We start from the raw sequence: 25976 nt of genomic DNA on the forward strand, positions 1-25976 counted from the left end.
TTTTTTTTTTTTTTAACCCTTGTACTTTGGTGTATTGTCTCATAGGTGGAAGAGTGGTAAGGGTACGCAATGGGGGTCAAGTGACTTGCCCAGGTCACACAGTTGGATATTTTTTCTAATTCTATAAAAAAAACTTTTTTGGTAGTTTGATAGGTATGGTACTGAATAAGTACATTAATTTGGGTAGGATTATTATTTTTATGATGTTAGCTCATCATACCCATGAGCAATTAATGTTTTTTCAGTTATTTAGATCTAGTTTTAATTGGTCTTCTCTTCACTCCCTATGATCTTTCTTTCCTTTGGTATTCTTTTCTGCTACTAGATTGTCACCTGCCACCTCTATATAGATCAGTAGATTCAAACTTAAATAGAAACACGAGACCCATACATTAAGGATCCCCTTGGGACACAGTGACTTAGAATACCATGTATTAATGTTGGATTTTTATTTTATTAAGCATGCACCAGTTACATTTTAACTTCCTTTGGGCTGTTCTTGGATGTGTTGTAGACCACTTGCAGTCCACAAATCATATGTTAGAAACTTGTGAGGTAGATAACTCTAAAATCTCTATCTCTTGCATTTCTGAATGCCTACAGGATATGGTCACTCTGATATCCCATTGGAATGCCATAGGATTTAAAGGTAAAATTTATCTGCATGAATTTACTCATCCTGTAGACTTGCCCAGAATCACTGTTGTTCAGGTATTCAGTTATGTCTGGCTCTTTTATGATCCCATTTGGTGTTTTCTTGGAATAGATATTAGAGTGTTTTGGCATTTCCTTCTCCAGTTTATTAAGGTAAACAGAGGTAAGCAACTTGCATAGGGTCATACACGTAATAAACGTCTGAGGTGAAATTTAAATTTGTCTTCCTGACTTCAGGTCTAGTGCTCTATTCATTGAGCCACCTAGTTGTCCGCAAGGCAAACAGAGGTTAGTGACTTGCCCAGGATTGCATAGCTAATAATTATCTGATCTGGATTTGAGCTCAGATCTTTCCAACTCCTGGCCCAGCTCTCTATCCATTGAGCCACCTCACTGACTAAGAATCATACCAGGTCACAAAAGTTAGGTCTCTAATTCAATCCTACCTGATCCCAGAGCCATTGTCCTTTCTACTACTTCACACCAACTTCTTAAAGCTCATTATTTTTTCTCCTAAATGTAGGAGAAAAAATTACTACAAAATCATACTACATCATCACTGTTAGTATCTCCATTTGATACTTTCCATGAACAAAACCATGGTATTGTATTTGATTTTTCTTCTTGAACTTTCAGCTGCCACTCCCAAATATACAATTAATTATTAAGTCTTTGGGTTTTCAGCATCTTCAGTATTTCTGGAATCTACCTCCTTTTTTTTTCAGTGCCATCTTCCTTAAAGAGAACCTCATTATTATTTTCATGAACTCTTCCTAAGAGGACTTATCTCCAATCTTTGTCTCCCAAAATCTGATAGACTACTTTTCTTTTTGCAAACATTTAGTCATGTCTTTTCACTGATTAGAAATCTTTAATCATTCCCTATTCAAATATGTAGATAATATAGATGGAAAAGTTTGTAAAGTTGTTCTTGGTATATGAGCTGAGGCTCTACAGGCCTGTGTAGGCCTGAGTGTCAATTTGTAAGCCAAAATGCTATCTGACTCTCTGAACCCTTGATAAAATAATAACTGAGGTTTATTTTATATCCAAGTAAAAGAGGAAGGAGGAGCACCAGGGAAAAGAAGTTCCTAATCTTAAAATCAATATTCTCCACCCAAGTCCTATAGGCTCCTCACAGAACCATCTTCAAAGTCTTAAGCTGCTAACTCTAACTAAAATCCCCACACTATCTAATCTAGCCTAATTTACTGGTCCTCCATATTACTTGTAGACAGGGTAAAAGTTCATCAGAGTAGAAATAGAAAGGATTTGAAATCATGATGAGCTCAGCTTATTAGGCAGAGGCCCAAGATGGCCGCAAGCCTCTTCTTCACAGACAGGTTTCTTTGGGTACTGACAGCTCTCTCACATAAACAGTCAGGAAAACTCTCAGGAACCAGGAGCTTACAGTCAGGGATGGACGGGATCTCTGGATCTTAGGATAGCTGGAACACAGGAACCTCCAGCTCTCAGGCAAAGACAGATCAGGCCACAGGAAGTTTTCTCTCTGCTCCTCCTGACAGGAAGGAACAACAGATACCAACAGGCTCCATGTTTTGCCTTTTAAGCAGTCCTCACATTCCAGAATGGGATCTAAAAAATTCTGTATGTGAGACCAGTTTCTGTTTGCAAACCCATCTGTTTGCAAATTCATCTCTCTTTCTCTCTCTCTCTCTCTCTCTCTCTCTCTCTCTCTCTCTCTCTCTCTCTCTCTCTCTCTCGCTTTTGTCTTGGAAGTTCAAATTCTTCAATTAGGCAATTAAAATTTTCCCTAATTAGGCATATCCTAATATTTCTTCTTATTTTGCTTCATGAATATTAATCTTTATTTGTTGAATTCAATTCATCAATTCACGAAGTTTTATTATGTACTTACCGAGTGCAAAGCACTATGCTAGGTTCTAGGCATTCACAGGCAAAAGTAAAATAGTCCCTACCCTCAAGTAGCTTGCATTCAATTGAAGAAAACAACATATATTTATATATTAAGATAATAAATATAATTAACTACAAGGTAGTTTGAAAGTGGGGTCACTAGAATTTGGGAGGAATCTGGAAAGGTTTCAGAAAGAAGGTGATTGCTTAAAGCTGTTGCGTGAAGGAAGAGAGAGGTCAAGGCAGAAGTGCTATTTTTTCATAGGAGGGAGGATATATAAAAATGACATAAGCAGAAATAGTTATTCTAACATTGCAAGAGGCTTGAATAATTAAAATTATAAATCACTTTTCCCTCATGATTAAAACAAGAGGAAATTATCTTGGCATTTTTAGACATGATTTAACTGAAAGAAACATTTTAAGAGAACACAAAATGCCTCTTTCACAAAATTAAAAGGGGTTGTTGATTAGAGGAAGGAATAATAGAAAAGTTGTTAAGATACTTTCGTTTTAGGCCCTTGTTTTCAAATGAGTTATGTTTTCAGAGGAACTATTCCCTTGTGTCACAAAAGAAAAGGTTGGACTGTAGTCTTGGAAGTTCCTTCAGTTTCCAGTATTCTAGGATTCTCACCATATTTTCCTGAGGAAATGTTTTGGTTATGGGCAATTAACAATTATGTTGCAGTAAATGATTAAGTAAGAGAATCCCTGAAGTACTTAGGGCTTTCAGTATTATTATTCGATTGGAGATAAACTTTGTAACTAGATATAATGTCCCAACTAGCAAGTAACTGTGAGATAGTGGATATAAAAGTCCTACTGGGTTTCTAGAAGCCATAGTGGTTGGAGAAATTTGGAGAGTAGCTGGGATAAAGATAATAAAGGAGCCTTTGTTCCTTAAACTCTTATCCCAGTTTATTCCATCAACCCTGCATCTCTGAAACTGTGAGAGGAAATAAGGAAAATATATGAGCATAGTAAAGGATTCATAAAAATGTCAGTAAATGTATGTTCTATTAGGGTGACAATATATAAAAATATAAGTTAAGTATAAGTGGAATCAATATGAAGATAATAAAAACAAATATAAAATAGTTAACTACAGGTAGTTTGAGAGGAATGTGGACACTAGCAGTTAGTGGAATCAGGAAAGATTTCCAGTAGAAAATGGTCTTAAACTTTATTTTTTTAAGAACTACTATAAAGATGATAACATTAAAAAACTCCCAGGAACTAAGTTATCAAATTTTAAAGGCAGAATGTGTTGGGATTCATGTCAGAGGTATCCAATATAGAATGGATTTATCATTGAGCACTTGCTTCACTGTGAGGTTCTTATAGAAACAGATGTTTTCCATAAGAGAAGAGAAGCCAACAATTAAATCTCTAAAATTTTACTCTCTCAGGACATTCTCATAGCTCTGTTGCAGGTACCTAAGCAGTTAGTCTAGTATGATAATGGTCACAGGAGCTTATAATTTAATTAATTTAATTATTCCACCATTTAGTTCATTTAATAATGAACAATTACCTGTTAGGTAGTAAATTCCTCAATGCATATTTGTTGGTTAGCCACAGACTGTACCAGATGTATATGTGATTTATATATTAATGAAAAAATTATTTAAAGGTAACATGTAATATAGAATGTAACAAAACTGTATTTCATCACAAACATATACCACAGTTTGTTTAGCCATTCTCCAACTGGCTGGCATCCCTTCAATTTATAATTCTTTGCCACCACAGAGAGCTTCTTTAAATTTATGGGATAGAGGTGCCCTTCCTTTTTCTTTAATTTCCTTGGGAAACAGACCCAATTGCATTGTTTGAGGGACTACACATTTTCTAACTCTTTTGGTATAATTCCAAATTGCTCTACAAAATGGTTAGATTAGTCCACAGCTCTCCCAGCAGTATATTCCAACACCCCCTTCAATATTTGTCATTTTGCCCTTTTTAATCTATCTGATGGGTGTGAGGTGATATGAAAATTGTTTTGGTTTGTATTTCTCTAATTAGTAGTGATTTAGAGCATTATTTTCATATACCTATATATAGCTTTGATTTTTTTTTTTGCCTAAAAATTGTCTGTTCATATTTTTCTCATTTATCAATTAGTGATTGGTCTTATTCTAATAAATATGACAAAGTTCTCTATATATTTTGGATATGAGACCTCTATCTGACAGGCTGTGTGTAATCCGCCCCACTGCCCCACCAATTTTCCTCTTTCTTCTAATGTTGGAAACAATTGTTTTATTTACACAAACCCTTTCAATTTAATGTACTCAAAATTATCTTTTTTATATCTCACACTTCTCTCCATCTCTTATTGACATAAATTCTTCTCCTCTTCATAAATCCTAACTGTAATATGTTCCTTGTTCTTCTAATTTACTTATTATATACCCTTTTATGTTTTGATCATGTATCCATTTTGATCTTAGTGAATGGTGCAAGTTTATACCTAGTTTCTGCCCAACTATTTTCTATTTGTCCCAACAATTTTTACCAGTGTTTTCTTATCCCCTAAACCTTGATCTATTCTTTTGTCAAGGATAAGGTTACTATAATCATTTCCTACTGTCTGTCTGTCTGTCTGTCCAGTTCCACTGATTTACCTTTCTCTTTCTTAGCTAATACCCCAGATAGTTTTGATAATTATGACTTTATAAAACAATTTAAAATCTTTGACTACTGGGCCTCTTTCTTTTACATTTTTTTCATTAATTCTTTTCATATTCTTGATCTCTTGTTCTAAGGAATTTTGTTATTATTTTTGAGCCTTATAAAATAAGTTTTGGTAATTTAGTTGGAATTGCATTGAATATGTAGATTGGTTTAGGTAACAATCATTTTAATTATATTATATCTGCTCTTCCATACACAATAAATATTTCTCCAATTTTTGAGATCTGAATTCATTTGTGTAAAAAGTGTTTTATAATTTTGTTCATGTAATTCCTAGGTTTATTTTGGCAGGTATACTTCCAGGTATTTTATTCAAACTATAGTTGTTTGAAATGGAGTATCTTTTTCTATGTCTTCTTTCAGGACTTTGCTAATAATATATCAAAATGCTAATGGTTCATGTGAGTTTATATCTTGATATTTTGCTAAAATTAAAAATTGATGATTTTAACTAACATTTTAGTTCAGTTTTTAGAATTTTCCACGTATACCAGCATGTTGTCTGCAGAGATAGTTTTATTACCTCTTTGCCCTTTACAAATCCTTCAATTTCCTTTTTTTCTCTGATTGATATTGCTAGCATTTCTAATACCATGTTAAATAATATTAGTCATAATGGACATCCTTGTTTCACTCTTGATCTTTTGGGGAAGTCTTCTAGCTTATCCAAATTATGAATAATACTTGTTGATGGTTTTGGATAGAAGCTTAATTTTAAGAAAAAATCCATTTATATATATGTGCTTTTCAGTGTTTTAAATAGGATTGAATATTGTATTGTGTCAAAGAGCTTTTCTGCATCTATTGATATAATCATGTTTTTAAATTATTTATGTTGATGATTTTCCTCATACTATCCCTGCAACGCTGGTTAATTCCTCTTTGGACATAATGTATAATCATTGTGATACATTGTTGTAGTCTTCTAGGTAGTATTTAGGATTTTTGCATCTATATTCATCAATGAGATTGATTTATAATTTTCTTTCCTGGTTTTTGCTCTCCCTGATTTAGGTATCAGCACCACATTTGTTTTGTAAAAAGAGTTTAGTAGAACTCCTTCTTAAACTGTAATTTTTTGGGAAAAAAAAACAAACAACCAAACTTTTTCTTTCCATCTTAGAATCCATGCCGTGTATCTATTCCAAGTAAGAAGAGTAATAAGGAAAAGACAACAGGAGTTAAAATACTTTTCCAGTCATATAGCCTGAAATACCTGAATACAGATATGAACCCAGTAGTTCCTGTCTCTAGGCCTAATTCTCAATCCATTGAGCCATATATCTTCCCCCTTTACCTTTTATTTCAAATAATGTATTTACTATTGGAATTAGTTCATCTTTAAATGATAGAATTCACTTGTGAATCCATCTGGTCCTCCTGCTTTTTTCCTTAGGAAGTTGATTAATGGCCTGTTCAATTTGTTTTTCTAAAATAGATTTACTTAGATATTCTATTTCCTCGTCTAATAATCTAGGCAGTTTACTTTTTATAAGGATCCTTCCATTTCACTTACATTGTTAAATTTGTTTCCTTATAATTGAGCAAAATAACTGCAAATAATTATTTTAATTTCATCTTCATTATTGCCATAGTCATCTTTTTCATCTTTAATGTTAGTGATTCAGTTTTTGCCTACCTTTTTTATCATATTAATTGATAGTTTATATATTTTGTTGATTTTTTTCATAAAACCTACTCCTAGAGTTATGTATTAATTTAATGTTTTTTTTCGGACATTCAATTTTATTGATCTCATCTTTAATTTTTATGATTGCTAATTTGATGTTTAGTCAGGAATTATTAATTTGTTATTTTTCTACTTTTTAATTGCAATCCCTATTCATTGATTTTTTTCTCCTTTATTAATGTAAGCATTCAGAGATATAAGATTTCCACTAATTTTACAGATTTTGCTATAACCTATGGGTGTTGGGTATATTGTCTAAATGATTATCATTCTCTTGAATGAAATTATTTGTTTTTTCTGTGATTTGTTCTTCAACCCACTCATTCTTTAAGATTAGGTTAGTCTCCAATTTGTTTTTACTTTTTGTTTCCATTGTGTCTTATTGAATTCAATTTTTATTGCAATATGATCTGGAAAAGATGCATTTATTATTTCTACTTTTTACAATTAACTATAAATATTTTTGGGTTGTAATATGTGGCCAATTTTTATAAAGGTACCACATGGGTTGCTGAGATAAGGTATACTCCTTTCTGTTTCCATTCAATTCTCTCCAGATATCTGTCATATTTAAGTTATCTAAAATTTTATTCATCAACTCAACTTCATTCTTATTCTTTGGTTAGTTTTATGTACTACTAGGAGGGGAAAAATTAGAAACATAAAAATGTTAAATATGAGATTTCCCAAGTCAATATGCACTTGTTACTATTTGAATTTGACACCACTAATTTCAATGGTTTCTATATTAATTCAACTTTGATTGATTAATTATCCCTTCCCACTCTGAGGTCCTGTCGTTTTGAATTTGGTCAGAGGCAGTTGACCTATTTGTAGGTAGACAAATCTTCCTACTTAAACCACTCTTTTCTTGGATATTAGAATGTAGATGCAGGAAGCTCTAATCTTAAAAAAAATACTTATGACAATCAATTTTTGGTACTGTTCTAGTGGAAGGTTAAACACGTGAATAAACATGACCAAGGATTTTATTTAATAATAAGCTTTTATTAATGTTGTAATCATTGTTATGGTATCTCATAACACATGCACTAATTTATTGGCTGTCACTCTTATTGTTCTCAGATTTAATTGACAAATCTCTGCATGTGGCAAACAATTGAGGTTTTGTATGTAGGGATCTACAACTGCAGTCAGTTCACATAAAGGCATGGAGTTAGACTCTGCTACAGGGCAGCATAAGCCTGATGTACTGTAGAATAAGAGTCATCTTATTTATTTCATTACCTTTCACAGCAAGTTCAGACTCCAGTAGACGCTCTCCTCACTAGGGCTTCCTAGAACCACATCTAAACCTGTCGACAGGTTTTCACAGAGCTGTCAGCTCAGATAACTCATGTGGATAAAACTAATTGACAGGATTTTAGTGAGACTAGAAAGAGCCCATTTTGAGAGATTGGTTTATTTTTATGAGGCAGGCAGGTTGCCTGGGGATTCTTGTTTTTATCAGTGGTGAATTTATTTTTCTTGAATACTCCTTGTGATTCTACTTAAGACCGAGAAAACTGCCCTCATTGCTTTTAAATTCCCACATGAGAACCAAAATTGTGTCTACAACACCAGACTTGTTTGTTGAACATAAAAGAACATAAATCCTCTATAGGTCCCCAGGGAGATGTTAGAGAAAGGGAGTAATCATTATAAACTACTTAGTGCTGTATGTACTGTATCATGTTGCCGTGAGAAAGTTATGTTTGATTGGCTCATAAAACAGGTTTAGTAAATCCTTTAAATAGTGATTTGGGCAATTGTGCACACTGGAATATAATACCTGAGAGTGTATTATAAGGATTACAGAGACTTCAGAATAGTCACCTGGGGAAGTGGAGTTTTCTGGTTTTAAGGGTGATAGTGTTTTCTGTTTTCACATTTGTGTGTCAAGTATCAGAAGGTTTTATTGCTTCCCTTTTCTAGTGTGCTGGCCTATGTAAATATCTTTGATGATTGTTTCCCTTAGTTTGGGCCTTGATTGTTTCATACCATTTCACCCAAAACAAGTTTCCAGGTTTTTCTTCAAATTCTCACCATTACATGCCACATTACAGGTTTTGTAGGAGCTAACTCTAGGAGTAATTGTGAAGAAGTACTAAATCAAATAATGAGTACAAATTTGACTTTTTTTTCTGGTGATCTGTATATAACATCCAAGATCATGGAAGAATCAAGTCTAGGCAAGTGATTTCTTTTTCTTTCATAAGATCAAACATCAAAGGTAAGCAAAAGGGCAGACTTTATAGGTAGAGAGATATCCCTCTAACCTGCATTTGGTAGGGTTATGCTTTCAGGTTTACAGGTAGGAATATCATACTTATAAACTAAAATTGAACATATTAACCAGTTTAACAATTAGAATTTTCAATGACATATTCCTAAAAGTGAACAATTCATTTCCTTGTTGCTTTATTATAGTGGAAATAAGAGAGGGGGAATCCTTCATGCTTTAACCTGAAAAAGGGAGACAGATTATACATGAAAGTGTATTTAGTATTTTACATTCTATGTGCATCCTTTTGTTTATAACTTTGACTTTAAAAATATTAATGGTATAGTGGATGAATGAATTTAGGAATTAGATGGTTATCCTATGACTTGATTTGGCATATCATCAAATCCATGATTTGTGACTAGGCAATTAGGAGCATCAATTGAATTCAACTAATATTTAAAATCAAAGTGCATAGTAGTCCTGTAATGATTATTTTGATATAATTTATTTTTAATGAAATATAAAACTATACTGGTGCTTTAAGCAGAGATAATAAATGCATAAGGCAGACTTGCACGAACATGTAACATAAGAATTTATTGCCAGCTGTCTCTAGCTAGAGATCTGGGAATCGTTATAAAGATTAAGTTTACCAAGAGTAGAAAAGAAAAAATAGTACAACTTTAGTAGAAAATTGTTATAAAGTAATAATTTACACATTAAACATTGCTTGACTTATTTGGAAGAATTTGTCTTTTATATCTGAGTGTTAGTTACATCATAGGTTAGTACTGTTTGTTCCTTGGAGAAGATTTTAATCGCAAACCACATTTACAATCTCAAGTTTTGCTTACACAGAGAAACACCTTTTTATCAATTCTGAAGAATAATGTGTATGTATGTTCTTAAGGATTGTGCTAGGTTGAAACATTACAAAAGAAAACAACAGACTACAATAACGTTTTGAGTTTTTCTTTCAGTTTCCAACTGATTTCTACAATTCTCAAGAAATTTTTTCTAGGAAAAAATAGTGGTTCAATTTTTTTTTGAGAAACTTTATTAGAAAACTTTAGGAAATTATGTCTGGATACAAGTAATTAGTCATATCTGAAATTCGTTCTCCTTAAACTAATGAGCACTCAGGTTTAGGATTAGAACTCAGCATTAGGCTAGGTTTACCAGCCAAGTTCAGAACAAACAGCAAATTTATGAATAGAAGCCTTGTACTTGTAATTAATCTAAAATATGGAGACTACTCATAGATAAAGGTAGCAATTGATAGTGTTTTTTCAAATCAGTGTGTACTTAAATATTTTCTAATTACTTCCTCTTATCCCTTTTTTTGCCACGCCCTGGTCTCCAAAGTCTTAAAATAATTATAATAGCAAGCTTCAATATTTGACACTTTGCTATATAATATGATAAATTCACTTTTCACTTATTTATACTTCTGATCTTCTTACCTGTAGGAACAATGAGTTATTTTGCTTGAATATTTAATCTAGCAGAAGTTAGAATTAGCTCAACTTTCATGACCAGGATTTTCACAGGCAGGAAAAAATTATGTTTACATATTATATTCTTACCAGTCCTTTTAATTGCTGTAATTTTAGGTCATTCCAATTAAACTAGAAAGTAAAAATTCAGCAGATAATTACTATGAAGCCTTCTATGATAAAAAGCACTTCTTCCCTTGGTCCCTGACATATTGGCCAGACTAGTTGTGTTAGTTTGCTTTAATTTCCCCTAAAAAACAAGTAAACTTTCCCAAAGGCTTGATTGGTCCAGGGGTTAAAGCTTATGCTTCTTGAACTGAATTCCAGTCACCTACAGGCATAAGAAATGCCACTGGTGGGTCTACCACAGTCTTTGCAGATGTCTCACTACCCTGGGAGTCTAGATTCATTTCTATGTGGAGACAATATATCAACGCAAAATCTTACTTTATGCTTGGTAAAATATCCTTTCTATACTATGGTTAAAGAAATCTCAATTTGTGACCTGTTATATAGGCTGGAAGAGTCTTATTTAGTTCTAATCTTGAAACTTTCCTCTCTCCCCAACCAATCAGTAAGCATTTTATGCAATCCTCAATGACATAAATTATTTTGCTGGATTGTTATTATTTTAGGAATACAGAAAAATGTAAATTTGACATTGTGGAGATTACATTATGAATGGTTTTAGTGAAAAGGACAATGAAGTTAGCATCCATAATACCTAGATTTGAATCATGACTCTCCTTTCCTTTGAAATCATTCCTTGTTCTTTCCTGTTGTTCTCGGCCTTTGATAGTTAACTCTAGTTGTTAAGACCAACCTCTACATGTAGCTTATTCATGTTCCCTCTTGTCTCCTCTAGGAAAATGTGCCCATGTTCATATCTCTCTCATCTAATCTCTAATTTCTTTTTTGATGTTTCTTTTCCCCCCAGCTACTTTACAAATGCCTAGCCTCATACCCTGAAAAAAGAAAAAGAAAAATCTAAACTCTTACTTGACCCTTTCATCCCCTCATGCTATAATACTACTTCTCCTATGACTCTGTCACAAACTCCTAGAAAAAGCTTTCTTGCCTCATTCCCATTACTCCCTATCTTCTTGTTTCATCTCTTTGTGTGCTCTTAATGTGTATATATTTTTGTATATACTCATGTGCATACAAATTATCTCACATACACAAAAAGCTTCTTGAGGAAAGATATTGTTTCATTTTTATCTGTTCTCACATTTAATAAAATGCTTTATGAGTAATTGATTTTACTTCTTTCTTTTGCATGTTGGGCAAGTCACTCACACTATCTAGTACTTAACACAGTCACTGGCACATATTAGGCACTTGTTCAACTGATGGTTTCTCAGCCTTATCATTTGTAAAATGAGTGATTGAACTTTGTGATCTTTAATATCTAGTCTGGATTTCAGTATTCTTCTGATCATATACGTATATATGTGTGTGTGTGCATACATATCCATGTGTATGTATTTGTGCTTGCACATATATATACACACACACACACACAATAGTATATGATTGTTAAATGAGCAAGCACATGTAGTAAACTCAGATTTTAAGCAAGGGAAAAATCCCTTTTGGTTGGAGAGTTTAAATTGGTCCTTAATGGATGTGTGGGTAGGATTATGAAGAGATAATGACAAAGGTCATGGTTCAGATCAGAGGGATGAGTCTTTCAATAATGAACTGTAAAATGTGGTATAAAGTCATTTGGGGAAACATTGTATAGACTAGCCGATTGTGACAAAGAATATGTTTAAAGACAGGAGGAAATAAGATTAGAAAAGTAGCCGGGGTAAGATTATCAGCATCAGATGGTCACATAGAAAACAAGAATTAAGGATGGGCTGGGTTATTATATCTTCCTACAAAAGAGCAAAGTAGAGAGTTGGCAAACATTTGCTAAATTTGGTCCTCGTAAGCAGCCAAGTTCAAAAAGTCGAGAGCATAGACTCATATTTTTTTCCCCTTCAATGTAAACTCATCTTCAGTGTTTCCTTTTTTGGAATATGTAACTTTGTGTTTAACCTAGTAGTAGAAATTAGGATTAGCTCATAGTTTTGGTAACAGAGTTTTTAGCTTTCAAAGTTGTGAATTAATATTGCCAAAGTCATGTAGTGCACATGTCAATTTTCTTTTTTTTTCTCTTTACAGGTATGACTTTGTAGAAATTGAGGAGCCCAGTGATGGGACTATTTTAGGACGATGGTGTGGCTCCAGCACTGTCCCAGGGAAACAAATCTCCAAAGGAAATCAAATCAGGATAAGATTTGTCTCTGATGAATACTTTCCTTCTGAACCTGGGTTCTGCATTCATTATACCCTTCTTACGCCTGTAAGTAATGTAATTTCAGGGCTTATTTCTTAAGGGGAAAGGGAGTGGGTAGGCTTGGTTTTAAGGTGGCCCTTAAGCAATTAAGCTAAATCACTTAATGATTTCTAATGTTAAAAAAACTATAGACCTTTCCTTATTTGTGCTATAGTTACTGTTCTCTACACTTCTTAAATGCCATTGTGGTTTTTGTGGATAACTTTGATTTGGACAGCATGGAAAGAATCATTACATGTAGGAACATTGATAAATAGAATTTTATTGCAGCAAGAAAGATTATTTTTACTACCATTTGAAAAGAATGTAGGTGAAGGTGGGACCCCCAAATTTAAAAACAATTTAAAAATGTGGAAAACCAGTGAGTCTGCTGTCCATTTGAAAAAAGATGGCATTTCAGAGTTGGTAAGAAACAACTTAGAAAAACCCACATTTCCCCTGGAGGGAAGATGAGAATAATTACACATTATTTTGTAAATTTCTGGTAGCAAAAACTCACATTTCTATTGTACTTTTCAGTTTGTGAACCACTTTCTTTACTCTAATCCTATGGAATGGGTTTGTTTAAGAATTATTGTCCAACTCTCCAAGAGTTTTAAGCAATAGCTAAGGGCCCAAGCCAGGATTTACTTAGTCTGAATCTTCTGATTCTCTCTCTCATCCCTGCAGCCTCATTTTACTGCTTTACAATTTACTGACTATGCTCATAGCAACACCCTGAGTTCAGGAGTGGAAGTAGGATTATTATCATTTTACAAATGAGAAAATAAGTCTCAGAGAAGTAATTTGATTTGACCAAATTGACAAAGCAAGTAATTGATCCAAACAGACTTGAATCTAGGTATGTTATCAGAGTCTGTAATCTCTAAACAAGTGATATGAATTAATTTCAGACTTGAGCCTCCTGTTTTTGATAGTGTGTGTGTGTGTGTGTGTGCATGTGTGCGCTTGTGCATGAGCACTTTCCTTCTTTTTTGTGGTCCTGTGTTGTTCCTGGTATATTTCTTAAAGCTTATTTTGTCTTTTAAAAAGTATTGAGGAAAATAAATTTCCCTCCACGCTGTTTTCAAATATAAACTTCAATTTATGTTTAAAACTCTACAGTAGAACAAAGCCAGAAAATCAGTACTGGGACACACGGACACACACACACACACACACACACACAGAGTAAATCTACTGTTTGCTAAGTAATGGAAGAGTTAGGATCTTATTTGTTGGTACCTGCATTTGTCAAATTATATCATCAAAATTTTAAAGTGGTCCAGATATGTGTGTTTAACAATCTCTGAGAGGATCTCAAACTTCCCTGTTTTTTTTTTTTTTTTTACCCTTGTACTTTGGTGTATTGTCTCATAGGTGGAAGATTGGTAAGGGTGGGCAATGGGGGTCAAGTGACTTGCCCAGGGTCACACAGCTGGGAAGTGGCTGAGGCCGGGTTTGAACCTAGGACCTCCTGTCTCTAGGCCTGACTCTCACTCCACTGAGCTACCCAGCTGCCTTTCCCTGTTTTTTTCAAGGATAAGTGACTTCCTTAGTGTGCATATTCCATCCATCATGTCAGATTTCATCCACAGCCACACCTTAGTAGGCCATTTCATGTGTTGGCAATGGGAGGAAGGAGAAATGAATAACATGGTGATCAGTCCTCTGATGCCATTATTGTTTCCGAACATTTAGTTGTTTTTTGTTTTTTTTTAATTGTTCTGTATTTTCAGCCTCTTTCTCTTCCAAAGTTTACCTTTTTCTTATATGGATTTTGAAAACCTACCCTCATGAGGTATCAGAGTAGATCTTTAGGTGGGGACTTTTAAACTTATATTTTATGTTGATACTATAAAGGCTAAAAAGTGGACTTGTGCATTATTGAGAGTGTTTGTAGCATAGTTTTAGTAAAACATTTGACCATGTCTTGATAATTCTAATGTATCAGTATAGAATCTCCATCATTGTCCTGGAGTTCCTAAATAAAATTTGCCTACTTATTTCTGATAACTTAATAATCTTACATAACAGTGATATATATTTGAGACAAAGAGAAGAATTTTAAAGAAAAATATTTGAGGAATTCTTTGATTGTGTTTAGATATAAAATGCTAATTAGATACATTAAGGGAACATTTAGGACAGTCAAATCTGGAATGAGAAGATCTGGATTCATTTTTTTTTTTTTTTTTTTTTTTTTTTTTTTGCTATCTCTGCAACCTTGGGCTGGCCAATTAATTGTTCGAGATCTCATCTGATGTATAAAATAAAAGATCTGATCATGTGACTCCTAAGATTCCTTTCATATCTAGATCAAGGAATCACATGTGATTTTCTGATTCCAGGAAGTTATGAAGTTGGCTAATGCTGGCCAAAGATAAACCCAAGATTGATCATTGTGTATTAACAAGATCATTTCTTTTTTCAGCTATAGTCCATGCAGACATCAAAAAATTTCATCTTGGAACAAAACAGACTGAACATCAGTTAACAATATCAAAAATGGCAGAGCTTGACCATTCTAGTTACTATCATGAATAAATTTTGATTCTTAGGAGATTTTATTTTCAAAATTTGAAACTCATTATCATTATCTAGAGTATACCTAAATGGGATATTTAAGTTATCGCAGAATAAATTCACAAAATGCATAAGTTTTATGGAAAAGTAATGGGGGCTTAGTTACCTATTCTTGGATAGTGTTTTTTTTTTTTTTTTTTTTTTTTGCTACCAAGTTGACATTTTATTAAGGAAAATGATCTGACATATGAAATAAGGGTGCTATCCATTGTTTTAATTATAGCCTCTATACCTATTTTTTTCTCTCAGAATTGACTTAGTGAAAAATATTTTATTTATCCTCTCTATAACTTATGTGATCCACAATAAAGTAAATGCCAATCCCCCAGTACAAAGTGCTATAATAAATTCAATTAATCCAATTGCTTATTCTTAACATAATAAAAGGCCTCATACCAATTTTGCAATTTCTTCAAGTATAAAAACTCCCTTAAGATGATCAGAATTGTTTCCTTTAAATTCTAATATATCAAAGACAAATAGAAATTTTGGTGATAAAGGCCACACTAATGCATTCAAATATGCAAATAATAATGATACATAGATGGTTAAGATGGAATCCAAAACACTATATTTTATCTAAAGAAATAACAAAGAAAATTGTGAAATAAAAACTGTCCTTTGAAATATGATAAATTACATTAATGATGAACATTGACTAGAAAGCATAATCCATGAGAATCCTTGATGTAGATCCAATGAATCTCCTAAGAAAAAGGAAATGTTTTCCTTCTAGTTCCAATAAACCCTATTTTTTAAAAGTTTAGTAAGAAAGAATAAATAGTATTTGAAACATAGTTTGACATGCACTAATTTCTACTGAATGTGTAAATAGATCTCTCCTGGAATGTGAAGTTTCTCATTTCTCCAACTTAGCTTCATAGAGTTTGGAAATTTTCTGGTCTTCATTAATAGCTCTCTTTTATTATTTGTTCATACTTTAAAAAATAAAGAAAAACATACCAAAAAAATACTCGGTGCTCATAGCTGTTATGAAAATGTAATAAATTTTAATTTGCAGTTTTAGTGATATGCCAATCAAATTACCAAATGGATATTTATAAAAGTTGATGAAAATTTTTCATTTGGAAAAATAGAAGACTTAAAATATCAAGGAAAATAATGGAAAATCTAGGATGAAAATAATAGTACTTTCAGACTTCTAACTAAATTGTAATGCATCAGTTATTAAAATCTTTTCTTATTGGTTAAAAAGGAGAACAGTAAACCAGGGGTGGTACAGACTAGATAAAGGAAAATCAGAAGCAATAAAACTTAGTAACCTAGTAAACCTAGTTTGATAAGCCAGAAACAGAAAATAATTCCCTGTTTGTTAAAAACTGGGAAAAACCAGAAAGTAATTAACAGAAATTAGCCTAAAACCAACAACTTACCCCATTTTATAAAATATGTTTTAAATGGCACATGTTCTTCACATTAAAAGTCATACCATAAAAAATTTACCACATACCTCCCACCATTATAGAATATAATATGTATTCTTAACCAAACAGATGATATAAGCAATTCCAAAAAATAGTGCATATAACTGAATTAATTATACTATTATGTTTCTGTAGAAATCAAATTAATTGTACCCAGGGAAAAAAAGGGAAGTAATCAAATGGGCATGGGGTATTCTTTGTATCAAAATGATATAAACAAATAGTTCTCACAATAATTTAAAACCTTGACAACACTATTCAAAAATTATCCAAATCATTAATTGTAGAAGAGATGAAAATCAAAATAATCCTACAATTTTATCTCAAACTCTGAAAATTGACAAAAAAGATGATGTGAGAAGTCAGTTCAGGGGGTTTTGGGAAGATTGACACATAAGTGAATTTATGCTGTATCCATGAATCGACATGGCCATTTTGGAAAGTAGTTTGGAATTATTTTTAAAAAGTCACTAAAATATCCATACTTTTTTATCCAAATATTCCATTACTAGATTTATACCCAAAGAAGTAATTGATGAAATAGAAATAATCCAAATATAGCAAAACATTTATATCAGCAGTTTTTTAAAATTAGGAACAAAGTAAATGCATCATAATTGGGGAATGTCTAAACTAACTGTGATTTATGAATATAATAGAACATTACTGTGTTACAAGAAATAAAGAATATGATGAATATGGAGAAGCAGTAAAAGCTCTCCATGAATTGATACAGATTAAAGTAGATAATAAAACAATGCACAGATGACCACAACAATGTATAAACAAAGAACAACCACAAAAATATCAAAAGTGGAAAGTGTAATGAACAAATATGACTCAAAAGGAAATATGAGAAGATATAGCCACTACATATAGGTAGGGTACCAAAAGCTTTATACATTTCATGCATTTTCATACTTGGGGAAGCATATCAATCAGATATTCCGATTTCTTTCCTTTCTTTTCCTTTTGTCTTTAAAAATACTATTTGTTCTACAGAACAGATTTCTGGGAGAGGAATACTAAGGGAAATTATAGTAATGTTAAAAAAAAGACAACAATAGAAACAGAAAAAATATATTTTATCTAATGTCTTTTGTCTTCACATCATAATTATATCTTATTCATTCCAGACCAAACCTACCCAAAAATAAGGTTTTTTTTAGTTAGAAAAAGTGTCATGCATATAAAAGTACTTGGAAAGTTATGAAGAACTAGACAAATATAAGATATTACTGATGCTTAGCACACAATAGATACATATAGGCTGAATGGAATGAAATTGATTTGGAGAAATAAAGTAACCATAGATCAGTGGTTCCCAAACTTTTTTGGCCTACCACCCCCTTTCCAGAAAAAATAGCTTCCTGGAAATTAATTTTTTTTTAAATTTTAATAGCAATTAATAGGAAAGATAAATGCACCCGTGGCCATCACTGCTTTCCTGGATCACTGCAGCACCCACCAGGGGGCGGTAGCGCCCACTTTGGGAATCACTGCCATAGAGAGGCAAATCTTGGACAAAAGTTAGCATTACTGTTAGTTACTTTTTGTTTCCATTCTCAGAATATAATATCTTTTTGTTTATGTATTATCTATCTTAATATATCTTGAATCTATAAGTATATGGTTATTAAGTAGCAAGGCAACGAGATGGCACAACACTTTGTTTGCCAGACTTGGAGTCAGAGTGACTCATGTTCCTGAATTCAAATCTGGCCTCAGATACTTACTAGCTTTTTGTCCCTAGACAAATTACTTAATGCTATTTGTCTCAGTTTCCTCATCTGTAAAATTTGCTGGAGAAGGGAATGGCAAAACACACTAATATCTGCCAAGGAAACCACAAATGGGGTTATGAAGAGCCAAACACAACTGAAACTATTGAACAACAACAATTAAATAACACTTTACACATAGGCAGTCTCAGATAACTCCCTGTGAAATGGCAAGAATGTCTACATATCAGTTCTATGATATATAATACAAGTATTTAAAACTCTATATAAGATGGGGCCAAGGAGTCCTAGAAATTGTAGTTACTAGGATACCTTGAATGGTTCACTGATAAGCTTCTAGGTGGTGCAGTGAATAGAACTGTGGACTTGGATTTGGGAAGAAGTCAGTTTGAAAACTATCTGAGATTCTTACAAGTTATATGACCTTGTCAAGTTGCCTAACTTCTGTCCATTTCTTTTCCTTAACTGTAAAAGGGGATTAATAATAGGACCTAACATCCCAGGTTGTTGAGAGGATAAGACAAAATTTATATATATATATATGTATATATATATTTAGAACAATGTCTGAGTCATAATAGATAATTGATAAATGCTTATCTTCTCTCTCTCCCCATATTGAGATTCATATAGAGTTAAAGAAAGACTCCAAATGGAGAAATTAGTGCCAGTTTAGAATACAGATTTATTTTCTAATGACATGAAAAGAGGATGGAAGATTATGGACAACATGACCGTATAAACTAAGGGAAAGCAATGGAAAAAAACAAGTCTAAAGAAAATTTTATGTGTAACACAAATGAGTCACATTGTCCCAATAGCTTTTATAGATAAAAATGGTAGGAAAACAACAAATAGATTTTAATATGGAATGCATTTATCATTGTTTCTATAAATACTACACTTTCAACATCAAAGAAGGTGGAATCATGTTTGGACCCTAAAATGCCTGTCCTCGATTGCTGCTATAAGACAGAGATGAAAAGAGTTTTCAGACAAAGTCAACAAGAAAGGCTGGATTTTGAGAAAACTGAAGATATTTGTAGTTGTGGTGCAATCTTGAAAATATTGAAGGATTGCTTTATAGGATATTTCTGGAAAGGAAAGATATCCAAGGAATGGGTAAAAAAAAAATACGATTAGTCCTAAAAGATGATTATGGGGATATAATGACTGATTCTATTCTTATGGTCACAATTTTAAAAAATCTTCATGAATATAGTTTATAAACATATGTATACCTTTGCTACAAATATTTAAAAGGAAAAGTCAAGCTTTTACAAATCATTTTAATAGGCCACTAATTTATTACATAAGAATACTATATTATATAATGATATAACTCTTACAGAGAACAGATTATTCTATATTCAGTGTTTGTTGTTTATAAAAATACATTTATTACCTCTTTACAACAAAACAGAGCCTTAATGATATTCCTCTAAAAATATTTCTATGAATTTGTTAAGATGATTTGAGCTTTCATGATAAATGCCACCCTGGAGATAAATTTTTCAATCATGATTATATCACTGATTCTGGAATAAGTGGTTTAGGATTTAAAAAAAAATATAATTGACCTTCTGACAATTATTGTATGTTTGGCCTCTGGAGTGTGTCTTAATTCCTGTGGATTTCAGCTTCATTATATTTGAAATGAGGAGGTTGGGCAAGATGTCTTCTGACCCGTTCCCTGGTGGGTACTCATATATCTCTGGATCTGGGAATCTAATTGATTATGAATGTCAGGTGTGACATAAAATGGAATATGAGTGCTTTCCACTGTCATGGAGGATATCTTAGACTGGGAATAAGTACAAGAGAGGTCATGAGGCTCTCCAGGTGATCTTAATTGTGAATGAAATCATCCTGATTACATCAAACATCAGAATGCTATAGAATCTTTTCTGGGATAAGCAAAATAGCTAAAAAGAGATTGGTCTAACAATTGCAGAGAAAAAAATCGAAATGAATGAACAGTACTTATTGTCTAGACTGAGACACTCAGCTGGAAGATCAGTGAGTTCATTGTCATATATATATATATATATACTTACCAAGATAGTGAACTCACTTATTTTCATTGTGTAAAGGGACACAGGTTGTTGGGCTGGAATTGAATGGGAAAAAATTGCAGATAAGATAACATATATGGAATTTTGTAGTGACCAAGCTTTTCTCCAATTTGCATGGTACACTGGAAAGAACATTGGCTTTGGAATCAGAAGATCTGGCTTCAAATACCATTTTCTAATGCTTGCTACTTTTTTGATCATAAGCAAGTCATTTAGCCTCCATGGACTTCCAATTTTTCATATGTAAAATAAAGTAACCAGACAAGACAACCTCTGTGACCCCTTGTACTTCTTACTCTATGATTCCTCTTAACACAGGTGTTCTCTTAGTGATTGGTCATGACTAAAAATCTTTTAATACTATAATCTCTTAAGAATCAGAGATACATGTAGTAGATATATGGATGTAATAGAATATAAACTTCTTGAAGAGAGGGAGTCTTCTACTTATTTGTTTTTGTTTGGTGCTTTGTAACCAACAAATTATTAGGTACCTAATAAATTATTTTTGAATTTAATCATTTGCTAGATGTGTAAGTTGTCTGTTGCATATTTCCTGTGATGAATTTAATCATATACACCATCTCACTGAAGATTTGTGTGATTTCAAAATAAAAATAATTGGCTTTGTAGCTCAAGTTAAAGATTACAGATATATAGCCTAAGTGCTATATCATTACACTACCAAAAGTAAAAAATAAAATAAAATAAAATGAAAAGGAAGGAAGATGTGACTATTACTATACATATATAGATGCCTCTCTCTCTTATCTCCCTCTCTCTAAATATGCATATATATGTATATATGTATATATATATATGTGTGTGTGTGTGTGTGTGTGTGTGTGTGTGTGTATGTATATATATATAAAATACAAAGAGAATAGGAATAACTACATGGGTGAGAAAGGGAGAGAAATAAAGGATACCAATGGAAAATTTATTCTCTTAGTGGTTCTTTGACCAAAATGAATAAGAGCCTGAGTTGATGATCCATTGGTGGCTTTTGTATTTTTAGGGTACACTGACGGTCTGACCTATCCTCTATTTAACTTCTCAGGGAGGAATTTTCTTAGAACCTAGGTTATATTTAAATTTACAGTTAGCTTGAGGAGCCCCTAAATTGCCTGACCAAAAATGACTAAGTGATTATTATTTTAGTAAATTATCTCTTAGAAAAATGTATGCAGTTCATATTTTAAAAATTTTAAGATAGATTTCTTTGGTTTCCAAATATTCTTAGGTTGTCGATTATCATTACTGACAGTTTGGCGTACATTCTTTTTCTCATAATGCCCATCACTTCATTACCTTCTCATTTATTCATATAATGGTCCAAACTTCTACATATCATAGAGTTATTGAATATTAAAGCTAGAAGGAACCTTAGAGATTATTTAGTACAAGTCCTTCATTTTGTAGCACAATACTTAGCTTAACTGAATCGTTCAGTCACATACCTATTTTAGGGATATGACCAAAGTGAAAGCCATAGTAACTTAAACTTCTAGACGAGAGGGTTTTTGTTTTGTTTTCCTATAATGCCTTTTCACAGAAGTACAGAATATGTTCCTTAGTCTTTCAGAAAGAATTTAAGGAGTGATCATAAATAACAAAGCACTACATCTCTGTCATCAGCAACCTTTGAAAGGTTGGCACGTTTTCTTTATGCCGCAGTTTACCCCCCAGATATAACATTTTGCAGTTCACTAATCTGTAAGTTAAGTTCACGTCAGTCATAGGGTAGCACACAGGATGCCTAAGGCAGAAGATTTATCCATTTTAAATCTACTGTGAGGTTTAAATGGATGAATTCTACCCTTTCATGAGAAAAATTAGCTCATCAGTTTTTCAATGTGGAAATGTTGGAAGTGTGACCTTTGGCTGGGCTCCTGCCTGTATTCAGGAACAGGTAGAGTAAGGGATGAGATAGGGATTCATTTGGGTTGCTGAAATTTATTCTTTGTCATATACTTCTTTGTAGCTTAAACTCTGTATATTTATTTATGCCATCTGTTGGAAACAGACAGTGACAAATATCTCAAAAGCAATGGTTTTATCCATTTAATTCTACCAGGGTAAAACAAGCCCTTCATGTACGCTAGCCACAAGTGCTAAGTTCATTTTACAATAACAAATATAACATTTTCCCATTTAATTTGTATTGTGTTTCCTTTGTTGTTTGATTGGACTTTAGGGCTATTTCTTATTGTTAAAACTATCTTTTCATAGAGTTGACTGTAAAAATCAGTCTCATTTTTTGTACATGACTTTTAAGTGAAATTTATTTTCAAAGCACTTCTCTCAAAAAATGACGGAAAAAATAAGAAGGAAATTATCTTGAATAAATTTGTAGTATTTTCATTCCCAGAATGTTTTTCTTAAAGCTTAATTCTCCCCATTAGGAAATGTACATGAATGCCTCTTATCTTGCCTTGGTGTGGTTTTACAAATAAGAGAATAATATTAGGATTTTATTTTTGTACACATTGCATCTGTTTATGCACCATTGCATATTTGTGAATTTTATCAAGCTACATACAAAGAAGGATGACAGGTCCATCAATGTATGTCTTCTAATTTCTGTTTCTTACAGAATTCTGCTAACCACTGTAGGTCAGAGAAGGGTCTGCCCTTTTCTTACTCTTCTTTCTTTTTTTCCTTACTTGAGGACCTCATCAGTTCCTATTGGTTTAATTGTTATCTCTATGTATATATCCTTTCCTAGTTATTCTCACTGGCTTCAGTGTCATTTCTCAAAGTGACTATAAGATTGTTCCAAATGGGTGTTACTTAAAGCTCTCAAATTCAGCACTTACAAAATAGAACCCTAGTTTGAACATTTTTTTTGTCAAGGCCATAGCAATCCTCCTAATCACACACTGTGGATCATCCACCACTGCCATTGACCATCCCTCTACTGCTATTGCTCTTGTATGGATACTGGGAAAGGGAAAGATGATAGCTGTCACAAAGCTATTGATCTGACTCCTTGCCACTGTAGTGGCAACTGGAGATTTACCAGAAGTAGCTAGAATGATATTGGCCATTTTCAAAGATTATGGTAAGACAGTCAATATAGAATATAGTAACTTCTAAGATCATAATACTTTAAGAAAAAAAAGAAAGAAAAGAGTACCAACTATACAACAAGCTCAACAAGAGACTGTCTAATGGCCAATTCATTTGGACTTTACAGAATGATAAAAGGACTTTCACCAACCAGAAGTTGTAAATTCTATTTTCCTGCATACTTACATATGAATTTCTCTTGTAATCCTGTAACAATTTTACAATCATTACAATTTACAAAAATTACAAGAATGGAAGTAAAGATCATTATAGACTTTTGTTCCCTTAAAATATTGTTGCCCTGTTCACCTAGAGTACATAATTTTAATTTTCCCCCTACATTTTTTCCCTTTTATTCAAATCTAAACTACTTGCCTTATTACTATGGTCCATAGAATAAATATTTCCTGCTGGCATAAAAACCCTAAGTAATTAATCCCAAGTGTTTAATCCTAATTTGGGAGCCTTGCCCCTCTATGGAACTTTTATGAATTTATTTCCTTTTTAAATTAACCTATTTGTCAAGTAGAGGAATGAGTTGGAAATTCTTCTGTATTGCCCAAATGTATCAGCAGAGATATTTACTGGAAAATTTAAGGTGCCATATATATATATATATACACACACACACACACACACACACTACAGAGACGAGAGGAGATTTATGTCTGGAATTTTACTGGGGATGCCCTAAATGCCAAAGAGAAGCATGGAAGACTCTTCACCCATGATAATTTGGTTTCTCATCTAAAGCTAAGGACTTCTAGTTGACCCTGTTCCTTAATATTTTCAGGGAAAGCTCTACATGTTCTTAATGCTCTCTAGGTATCAGGATTTGTTTCTAAGATGGAAAGCTTACTTTCCCTCCTTTCTTTTCTTTGTCATTGAAAGACTTTTTGTAAGAATTAAAAGAAGAAGTAATATATGAGAATTTTGTAAAAAGATTTTTAAGTTCTGCAGTCATGTGCAATGTTGGGTCTAAGTGCAGACTTCTAGCCTATGGGAATTTCATATCTTTATGGAATAATGCTGTGGGTTTATGGGTGTGTTTATGAATGTCACATGGACTTTTCTTCTTGAGAATGTATTAGCAAAGGACAGTTCTTGAAACAGCCCTTTGCCCAGCTTCCTCATTGGAGAGCTCTCCAGAAACAGGTTCAGTGGACTTTGCAAAAAGCACTTCAGTCAGCTTTCTAGGGACAGCAAATATTTAACTCTGAGGACAGTATAAGGATAGAGTTTCACTCCCCACACAAACATACCTCCAAGAACATAACCACAAAAGGCCCCAAATGACTGGGTAGAATCAATATGTAAAGAATGTAAATGAAAAGTAAATACATCCTCAATTCTAAAGGATCAGATAAAGATAGATGATGTAACATAGGAAATATTTTATGATTGACTGAAAGGATTAGGCATACAAACAGCTAGCCAATTCATCCATGTTCAATGAGAAGCTAGCTTGTTGGTCAAGGAACATTCCTAGATTTTCTCAAAAAGTCTTCCTTTTAGACAGCCCAATGGATCTACTTATTCTTCACTGATGTTCCACCTTACCCTGATGAGGATTCCATAAAAGTAGAAAAGCAGTGCTAAGTAACCAGGAATTATGAACCTTTAGTTCGACTCATGAATTATCTGTGCATGTGTTTTGGCATTATTGTCCACTAATTTAGAGCCCATTCTCCCCAGGGAACTTTGTGTGCATGTGGAGTTGGAGAATAGCTTGCACAATGGGGGATTTATTTGTACTCACTCTTTTTTTAACTACTTGCATACCTACCTTCTTACTCATTTAAATGCTTTTGCTAAAAGTTAATTGAGGTGTGGTTGATAAACTATATGGAACACACTACTAGGGGCTCATGCACAAAAGTACTAGGAACCCAAATCCTTGGAACTATCTGACAGATTGCTGAAAGTATAGCAATAATCATTCTCTGAGAAACTAGGGTACACACTAATCCAACTGGGATTTGACAAAGTGACTATAAAAGGAGGGTTCTCTTTGTGGTGTTATATCTATTTTATATAATATCTCTCTCTCTCTCTCTCTCTCTCTCTCTCTCTCTATCTCTCTCTCTA

General features: G+C 33.0%; 1 protein-coding gene across 1 annotated transcript in view; it reads left to right on the top strand.

Annotated features, from left to right (window-relative positions):
* The window catches only part of PDGFC (platelet derived growth factor C), a 231621-nt gene that overhangs the window by 146759 nt on the left and 58886 nt on the right, over window positions 1–25976 (top strand). Inside the window, exon 3 of the mRNA XM_044682195.1 lies at window positions 12815–12995. Coding sequence (XP_044538130.1) covers window positions 12815–12995 — 181 coding nt within the window. The remainder of the gene's footprint in view (window positions 1–12814; window positions 12996–25976) is intronic.

Source organism: Gracilinanus agilis, chromosome 6 (genome assembly GCF_016433145.1).
Source record: "Gracilinanus agilis isolate LMUSP501 chromosome 6, AgileGrace, whole genome shotgun sequence".
Lineage (NCBI taxonomy): Eukaryota > Metazoa > Chordata > Mammalia > Didelphimorphia > Didelphidae > Gracilinanus > Gracilinanus agilis.